This window comes from Alosa sapidissima, chromosome 21 (genome assembly GCF_018492685.1).
Source record: "Alosa sapidissima isolate fAloSap1 chromosome 21, fAloSap1.pri, whole genome shotgun sequence".
Taxonomy (NCBI): Eukaryota; Metazoa; Chordata; class Actinopteri; order Clupeiformes; family Clupeidae; genus Alosa; species Alosa sapidissima.
Window position 1 is genome coordinate 26,341,521 of NC_055977.1, and position 10,000 is coordinate 26,351,520.

Here is a 10,000-nt window from a genome sequence, read left to right on the forward strand (position 1 = left end):
CAGCGGGTGTTCAAGACCATGTCCAAGCTGTTACAGTATCCGAGTCGGCCCCCATCGCCCAGCCCACTGTCCAGTACGCAGATGCCTCCTCTTCTTCAAGCGTTGTCTTCTTCCCTGAGATGTCCAGGACAGGACAAGAAGAGCGGGTCAAGCACAGCTGTCGCCCTAGTGAAGTGGACGGCTGTTCAAACAGCCCCAATCCAAAACGGAGGTCGCCAGACCAGCGCACCTCACATGCGTTCCGTCCGAGTTCCATAACGACACTCTACATGGCCTCTGACAGGCCAGACAAGCCCAACGCACAGCCTGAACCAGCAGACAGCACAGGCCCTGTGGTCATGGAGGAGCGCCGTGAGGATGAGCACAGGGATGAAGATGGGGCTGAGGATGAGGATGATGATGATGATGAGGTGGTGATTAGAAGAGGGTGGGTGGGAGCTGCGGGGGGGAGGAATGAGCAGAGGGTTCCACTGACCCCCCCGAGAAACCAGAGGGGTCAGGAACAACAACAACAACAACAACAACAACAGCATCACCACTATCATCAGGAGCAGCAACCACAACAGCAAGATCACCAGCATCAACAACAGCAGCAAGAACACCAGCATCAACAAATGCAACAAGAACACCAGGTCCAGCATCAACAATTTCAACAGGTAGAACCACATGAACAACAGCAACAGTTACAGCAGAATCCGCACCATGAGCTTCAACTCAAACTCCAACTGCAGCAGCAACAGGGCTATCATCTTTTGCAACTGCAGCATCAGCACCAACAACAATTTCATCAGCAGCAGCAGCAGCAGTTACACCATCTGATGCAACATCCACATCTCCAACACCACCATCATCAGCATCAGCAACATATCCATCAGCAACAACAGCAGCAGCAGAATCATCACCAACAGCAACAGCAGCAGAGGCAACACCAGCATGGTCAACAGCAACAGCAACAGCAGAGGCAACACCAGCCTGGTCAACAGGAACAGCAGCAGGCTGCAAAGTCTAGACCACCAAGGGACAAAGCAGCACGACAGAACCAACAGACACAAGTGTGTACATGTGTGTGTGTGTGTGTTGTGTCATGAAGTGTCTCAGTTTGTATGTATGCTACTCGTCAGTAAGTCAGAAAATATTCTATACTGGTAATTGTGGTTGGTGAAAGCATCATTTTGTTTATGTTGAGAAAAGAAATGATAACAATGATGTAATTAACACTAATTTGTAACAATAGCTGCTGTAAAATCTATGACCCTCAACTGTGATGTCAAAAGTGACAAAGAAAATGGTGAAAAAAAGGTGATGACAAGGATGATGAAAGTGATGATGATGATGATGCAGCAGCTGCAGCTGCTTCTGCTGCTAATGATGACAATAAGCATGACGATGATGATGATGACGGTAGCAATGACAGTGGCGCTGGTGTGTTGTTGAGCTGGCAGCAGGCGGCGTGTGAGCAGGCCATCTTCCAGCTGCCACGCAGCCCCGTGGGCATCTCGAGCACCCAGTCGGACAGCGCTATCAGCGGGCAGGACATCACCAGCGAACAGCGCCTGTTCTACGGAGCGCACATTGGCAGTGAGACACGCAACGTGGAGTTCAAGAGAGGGGGAGGTCACTAACAGCCTTTGTATTTATTTATTTATTTATTTATTTATTTATTTGTTCATTTTTAAGTTAGCTTGTTAGTTCTTTCATTACTCATTACGTCTTACATTACTTTTTTTGCTATTTAGTTAGTTATTTAGTTTGTTACTTTGTTAGTTATTTAATTTGTTTGTTTGTTTGTTTGTTAGGTTAGAAGTTTTTCAGAGTTGATTAGATAACATCATACCTTCATTATGCTTGTAGGATCTAACTATTACACCAGGCAAAATGTCACTGACACAAACATTCTCTTTCTTTGTAAGAAACTCTGGGTAGAATGATCAGTCACAAGACTATCATAATCAAGCCTACTGAAATATTAGTTTGTAGTTAATAAATTATCGTGCTTAAACACTTCAAAAATAGAACATTAAATTAACAGTGACAGCAGAGGAGACCAAGGGACATTCCATACAAAACTGCTAATCAAAAATAAACTCAGCTAAAAGGTGTCTAGGGCTGTGTAAAGAAGACCATTCAAAAGGATTCTCTCAATGTCATTTAGCAATGATTGAAGCCTCAGAAAGCCCTTGGAAAATGATTTCCACCCCCTCGACCTTAGTAATGCATTAAAACTGACAGAATTTTTTTTATCCTTGGCTTTTTTTGTTTTTTTGTTTTTTTTTGGTCCTTATAAATATGCTCACCTTGCATTCTAGACAGGGGCTGAGCAGAGTCACATAAACACTCTTTACTTACAAGGGAAATTAAACTGACCCAATTAAACCCAGCAGTGGTTGCCAAACTGTCAAACTCTGCCAACCGCTGTGAGTGACCCTTTGAAACGGGACGAGTCAATAGCTTTTCAGCACCCCTGACAAAAAGCTTAACAGCAAAATCAATGCAGTGGTGTATACCTCAAGTTTATCTATCTGCTCAGAACAGCACATAGAAAACATACCCGTAAAAAAAGAGATGCCTTTAGAAACTCTTAAATGTTTTAATGGGTCTGGGGTCCTTTCATTCACTTCTGATTTCCAAGAGGTGAAATCAGCAGTGAAATTAAACTGACATTGAAATCAAAAATAAAAACATCTTGTAAACGAAGGTTTTAAATTCAGTTTACTCACACTTGTTTAATTCGTGATATCTACCCAAAATCCGTGATATCTACCCAAAAACGTTTAAAAGCAGAACCTTTGATTGGTAGAGATTGCCGTTGCCATGGAAATGGCACGTTGGTTTGCTCGTTCGAACAAGATGGAAAACAGTTTAGTCATCTTGTTGTCTTTCATTCAAGGGAAGATCGTTAAACTATTGTTAGGTTGGAAAACTTTGTAAAATGTATCATTCGCAATGGCTGATGGCATGACTACTTTGTTAGTTCGGAAATTAAAATAGGCCCACAGTCTTGTACTTGTGACTTTTTGCTCTCTCATTTTTTGCTGCTCTCCCCATCACCTTGCATGACACATCTGCACGGCACGTCTGCATATCGACAAAGTTTGAAAGAAGAAGAAGAAAAAGTTCCAGACAGACTTTAGAGAAACACCGTCCATCTCCCATTCATACACACAATGCTGTCTGTCTCTCCTCTGCTCCTCTTCTGTGGTGCTGGAGCACAAGAGTAGGTGAGATGGAGGGTTATTAAATGAGAAGTGTGTGTGTGTGTGTGTGTGTGTGTGTGTGTGTGTGTGTGTATGTGTGCACTTAGTCCCTGTTGGCACTTGCTTGCTGGCATTCTCCTCACACGAGCCCTGTTTCACACGCTTGCATTCCTCTCCTGACTCCGTCGTCCTCGGAGAGTTCTGAAGCTGGGTGTGCTAGAGCCAGTCATTGAGGATGAGGGCTCACACTTTTGCTCAGTGAGAACAGACACACACACACACACACACACACACACACACACACACACACACACACACACACACACATTGACCTATGTAATCTGCTCTCTCTTTTCCCCCCTTGTATACACATTCCATTGCACTCTCTGTTGTTATGCTCTCCTCCACAGACATAAATACATAAAACTGAAAAATATAGAAAAATAAACCAGGCAGGAGTAGATGCCATACCAATTGATATTTGACAAGATTAATCATAAGATTAATTGATTGAGGTAGGGAAAAAATGCATCTGAATAAACTAATGTAGAAAACGATGGCAACTGTCTTCTAAAAATAGGCTCTAATTAATTTAACTGCTCTCATCAAGACTGGGAAAAAAACATGGCTTGATGGCAAGAGATATTACCCCTGATAGCAAGAGATATTACCCCTGGCTTCACATCAGTTAAGCAGACGCTTCTGTCCACAGTAGAGATGGCGAAGATCATACTTCATCTTTGGTCAGCTGCGGGGACTACATAAATAGATACATAGATAAAGAAAGAAGGAAAAAAGAAAGAAAGAAAGAAAATTCTCATATTGGCACCTTTTGGCAATAATGCTAATAATAAATCTCACAATAATAATCTCAATACCAGAGCTGTCGTGTTCCAAAGGGAAAATAATAAAATAGTGAAAGTGAACATATGAATATAGTTTTTCTTGCATTACTGACATCTGAGATACTCTACCACTCAGTACTCCATGGACATTTTTTGACCCTGCCTGTGAAATCTAGCCACACAGTTAACTGGTAAAGCACACACTGATTATATTATTAACAGTTATATCAGAGAGGGTTAAAGCAGAGCTAGTGCAGGCAATCTGTGAGAAAAAAATCACCCAACCCAAAACTAATTGCAACAGAAATAATTTTTGTTGTATTCAGTTCATGAAACCTTCCCATGTCACATTCCAAAAGTCTATGAAAATCGCCAAAATGGCCAAAAGCTGCACCTTTGGCAGTTTCACTGAACTTTCATAGTACTTCAACTTGGTGAACTTGTACAGTTTGGAGCCCTGAACATTTTCAGATATAAAACCATTATCAAAAAAGCCCTAATGGTCGCCGTGGCAACCATTAAATGTTGCACTATAACTGAATTATGCCTATATTTTTTTCATTATATCTCCTGAACCAAACATAGCATCTCAGGAGTGATGTCTACAGGGATGGGCAGTATTTATGATACATGTATTACATATTTCAAATACAAAATATATTGTATATTCGTAATTTGTATTTGACTGGGTTGAAAAAAAATGGCTTAGTATTTTGTATCAAAATACTTTATAGGTATGTATTTTTGTAGTTTAAAAATATTGACAAAATATTTTTGGTAAAACCAATACTTTTGGTGATGTGATGACATCATAAAAGTGCAAAACAATGAATGTAGCCTCTGACTGCTGACTCAGTAATTTGCCCACACTTGTGATCATATTGAGATTCAGGAAGATGATCCAGTGCAAGTTGAGTAACTTTAGGCGGGTCCTGTAAAGGGTTCAATGTCAAAAAAATTGATACAAAAGGTTTTTTTTATGGATTCTGGTACTGTTGGACATGCTAAATAACATTTCTAAAACAGTATAGTTCCGGTCCTTGATTGTGATTGGCTGAACGTTCGATGCCGTTGTAACATACACCTTGACCGCATTCCGTTCTATATTACTGCGCTACCATAACTTGATACAAAAGTTAAAGTAGCTGCATCTTGACGTTGCTTGGCAACCATTCAGATAGAGGAAATATTTAAATTTCTTGGCGGAAAAATGATTATCTATGAATATTTTTTGTTCATTGCTTTGCCTTTACTTTATGAAACTTTGCCAGGTATTTATAGCAACAGTTTTAGAAAAGCAATAAGCCGCTCGAGTCCGTAGGTTACACTGATTCTACAACAGCTAAGGGGGGTCTTACTCCGCTAGCGCGTCGTGCCTAACAACTCCCCTTAGCTGTTGTAGAATCAGTGTAACCTGATTTACGGCCTCTCGGGGCTTAGCCTAATGCTTAAACAAACTTTTAAAGGATCTTTGGTTATATCATTGCATTATTACATCATTACATTTCTATTTGTGTCTGTTGTATTCTATTCTATTCCATTTGATTCTATTCTATTCCAGTCTATTCCATTCTATCATGCATTCCTGCTCTCCCCAGGTGAGTACCTGCGTTCAACCTTCCGCTCGCACCTGCGCCGCTATGCGTGTGCTTTCCTGAACAGCGGCGGTGGGATGCTGCTGGTGGGTGTGGATGACGAGGGCGTTGTGCGTGGCCTGCGCTGTGACCACCGGCAGGAGGACCGCGTCCGGCTGCTCGTCGACTCCGTGCTCAAGTTCTTCCAGCCGCCGCTGCTGCCCCACTGCTACAGCCTCAGCCTCCTCCCTGTGGTGCGCCCGGGCCCAGAGGGCCTCAACCTCAAGGTGGCTAGCACTTACACGCTAACCGCTAATAGCTGTTATTAGCTGTGTGTGTGTGTGTGTGTGTGTGTGCGTGTGTGTGTGCGTGCGGTGTGTGTGTGTGCACGTGTATGTGATGCCTGCGTTACCAAGCTGTTTCATTTCATTTCATGTTTTCATGTCTACGGCCATGTTATTTGTGTTATTTGTGTTAGAGCTTTCCTACTGCCTGCATTAGATGCATGCCCCATGCGCTGACAAAGACAATTAATGAAAGTCAAGATGTTCTGCACACACAGTGCATACAGGGTAAAACTGGGTTTACTCATTAGCACAAAAGCCAGGGCTACTGGGTATAAGTTAAAGTTAAAGTTGACTGATTCTTAGCAGACACTTTTATCCAAAACGTCACAGTGGAAATTGAATCTGAGTCAACTGATTGTCTGTCAGCAACGTTACCTCTGCTCCAACATGTAAAGAATGCGGATGGATGGGTCATATCTGTTATAATGGTATTATGCTAGCAGCTAACCATGAAATGGAGTAGATGCGGCCCTGTTCTGCCTCACATCTGGGCCAAATCCCAGCATAGTATAGTATACTCTTTGATCCCGTGAGGGAAATTTGGTCTCTGCATTTATCCCAATCCATGAATTAGTGAAACACACTCAGCACACAGTGAACACACAGTGAGGTGAAGCACACACTAATCCCAGTGAGCAGTGAGCTGCCTGCTACAACAGCGGTGCTCGGGGAGCAGTGAGGGGCTAGGTGTCTTACTCAAGGGCACTTCAGCCGCTCCTACTGGTTGGGGTTCAAACCGGCAACAAGTCTGAAGCCCTAACCAGTAGGCCACGGCTGCCCACAAAGAATGGAAGGGGAACGCTGCTGCTCCAATATTTATACTATCCAGCCTCAAAATTCAGCCGGGGCGAATTAGAAAAGTGTAATTGGCAGATTCAATAGCTGTCAAATAAAATTGACCAATTACGTGGGGCAGAAGAAATATTTGGGGGGGGCATTGCCCCTCCCAGCCCTATTCTAGGACTGGTTATTCCGGTTACCATATCGTTGCTAAATCCATTACTGTTGCTTGTTCAGCTGTAATGCAGCCGAGACCTGATACACTAAGTGGTGGGGCGATTACGGTGGACTGAAGTTGTTTCTCTTGTTGTTGTTGATAATTACCCTGGAAATCCAGAGTTCTCACAAGACCACAATGTAATTGTCTCTGCGAGACACTCTGGCAAAGAGCAATGATGCACGTTACTTTTACCCCAACATTCCGGGAAACCAGCTAAAATGATGAAGAGAGCGCTGCAACGTTGGAGGACAGTACACATTGGCCTTAGTGTTATCCGATTGCGTCGAAGTCCGAAATAATTCAGAGTAAACATGGTCTAGTGTTATCCAATTGCGTGCAGTGAGATTTTTAAATGCATGCTTGTTGCCGCCCCTCGAGTTGGGCCATTACATTGTTCTTTTCCAGACCCTGAATCTTTCTAGATTATCAGGGTCTGGATTTTCCAGGCTAGTTGATAATGTTGTTTTTTATTGTTGTACTAGTTGTTGTTGTTGGTAGTGTTGTTATTGGTGTTGTTGTTTTCAGGTGTTGCGCCTGGCGCTGCAGCCCCCTCCGGCCCACACGCAGCTGGCCCTGTACCAGACGGACCTGGGCGAGGTGTACCTGCGGAGGGATGGCAGCGTGGAGGGACCCCTCTCGGCCAGCGCCATCCAGGAGTGGGCCAGACAGGTGTGTGTGTGTGTGTGTGTGTGTGTGTGTGTGATGAGACTGGATGTATAGATGTAAGTGTTTTGATGTATTTACATACAGTAGAGTTATATTACAGTCATTTATGTGTTTATGTGTGTGCGTGAAGTGTGTGTGTGTATGTGTGTCTGTGCGTGTCTGTATGTGTGTGTGTGTGTGTGTGTGTGTGTGTGTGTGTGTGTATAGGCCTACATGGATATGTTTGTTTGTTAGTACATGAATAGTCCATGTTTGGTCAGGGGTCCTAAGCCCCCTCTGCATTCATTAGAGTTAGAGCACTGACGTGCGTAATCTGCTGTCCCACCACTAATCTCATATGATTGGCACTGCACTACCACTTTCCTGCTGATGAACGATGTCTACTGAAATCAATCAGACAGAGAATGTGCATTTGAATTTCAGTGGCAAAATCCTCACATTATTACATCATAGTACGTGGCATATGTCATCTAATGTAATATAACATCTGATATCTGGTTCTGTTATTGTGTCACAATAAAAAAATGTTGTTTTGTTTTTGTCAGTGTATGTTTTACTAGATATAATTTGCCTGAAACAGGCGCCGCATTACTTTTTCAGTGCCGGCATTATTTAATACTGCTGACAGCATGGTGAAGTGATTCAGACAGGAACTCAGACAGCTAAAGCTTTTTGGCGATGCCTCAAAGCTCTGTGTGTGTGACTGATTACACAGACTGTGGGAGACGAGAGAAAAAGAGGCAGAGAGAGAGAGAGGAAAAGAGAGAGCGAGGGAGTGTGAGATAGACCGGAAGAGAGTGAGGGAGAGAGGGAGAGAGATATACAGGAAGAGAGGGAGGGAGGAAGGAAGAGAGAAAGTGAAACAGGATAAAGAAGGGAGAGAATATAAGAGGGAGGGCGAGAGAGGGAAAGAAAAGAGAGAGAGATGGGGAGACAGAGGAGAGAGAGAGAGAGAGAGAGAGAGGAGAAAGATATTTTGGTGACAACTGGCATCAAATTTGCTGCTGTAGTTTGAGACACAGATTCAGCATCACAGTTGTGCTTAAACTGTCAGCACTCGGCCTCTTTCTCACAGAGGTTGGATGAGTGTTTGCCTACATTCTGTAAAGCGCCATGATACATGTGTAATGTTTTGGCGCTCTATAAGCACAATAAATTGTTTCACAGGATGCTTCACAATGCTGCTCTGTTATGCAGCCATTCAGAAGAGTTAGCTTTGCAACAGTGACGGGTATGTCTGTGTGGATGTGTGTGTCTATGTCTGTGTGTGTCTATGTGTGTACTTCTATGTGTGCATGTGTGAGAGAGTGTGTGTGTCTCTGTGTGTGTTTGTACATGCAGGATTAATGAGATAGGAACAGGGATTAAAACGGATCCTGCAGTGCAGGCGTGTGGAGCTGATTGAGGGCTTTTGATTGACAGGTGAGCGAGTCAGGTGTGATGAGATGGCTGCTGAGGGCCTGTCTGCCTGGCGGGCACCACGGGGCGGTAATGACGAGGGCTGCTAGATAGCGCCTGATTGATAGCTGTCTTTAGTCCCCTGTGATTTACTGGGGTGCTAACTGTAGGAGCATTTCATTCTTTGCTGTCTTTTTTTTATTGCTGAGGAGAAAGACACACAGAAAAAGTCTGACTCTGCAATGCATTTGGGCCAGATCTGGTTCTGAACTGACTTACATATGATCTATATGGTTCTAAATTTCTACATATCCAGATCTGGTTCTGAACTGACTTACATATAGTCAGATGCAGATTTGGTTCTGAACTGACTTACATACAGTCAGATGCAGATCTGGTTCTGGCTCTTCAGTGGTCATATGGCCCTGAATAGCCCTGAAAAAGTAACTGAAAAGTCTCTCTCTCTCTCTCTCTCTCTCTCTCTCTCTCTCTCTCTCTCTCTCTCTCTCTCTCTCTGTGGTGATGGGGCGGAAGGAGGGAGCACTGTGTCAAAGAGTTTCTTCTTTTCTTGCAACAGGGAGACGCCATCTTAATGTTGACGTTTGACACTGTTGGTAAACATTGGTACAACATCCATAAAAAAACTGCTGCTATCTATCCTATTGCATTAGAAGTAGTGAATGTGATTGAATTATGTAAATGTGCATGTAGTTTATTTATAGAGGAGATACGACATGATTCACTCCTGACATATCCTGAGTGACAGCCATAGAGAGGTTCTGTGACTGACAGTTATTCCACCAGACTCCGTGCTGGAGTACAGAGCTGACGTGCACTCAGTTGCACTCACGATATTACTGTAGGTACATCATGTAATACAACAATCCTGTAGTTGATTGATGGCTCGATGGCTTGATGGTCTTTTTATTCATGATGCTGAACTGCATAGCAAGTAAGTTTTATTCAAAAAACATAT

The 10,000-nt window shown here is 43.3% G+C and overlaps 1 protein-coding gene across 5 annotated transcripts in view; it reads left to right on the forward strand.

Moving 5' to 3' along the window:
- The window catches only part of LOC121696098 (schlafen-like protein 1), an 11,867-nt gene that overhangs the window by 368 nt on the left and 1,499 nt on the right, over positions 1 to 10,000 (forward strand). For 2 of the 5 annotated variants that reach the window (XR_006026242.1, XM_042077425.1), the window contains exons 2-5: positions 1 to 1,052; positions 1,443 to 1,614; positions 5,638 to 5,900; positions 7,486 to 7,629. The exon at positions 1 to 1,052 is cut by the window's left edge and continues 142 nt beyond it. Coding sequence is in view for 4 of the 5 variants with exons in the window: in XM_042077425.1 (XP_041933359.1) it covers positions 1 to 1,052; positions 1,443 to 1,614; positions 5,638 to 5,900; positions 7,486 to 7,629 (1,631 nt within the window). In the remaining variant the exon portion in view is untranslated. Of the gene's footprint in view, positions 1,053 to 1,435; positions 1,615 to 5,637; positions 5,901 to 7,485; positions 7,630 to 10,000 lie in introns of all 5 variants that reach the window. The other 3 variants (XM_042077426.1, XM_042077428.1, XM_042077429.1) reach the window with 3 other exon arrangements.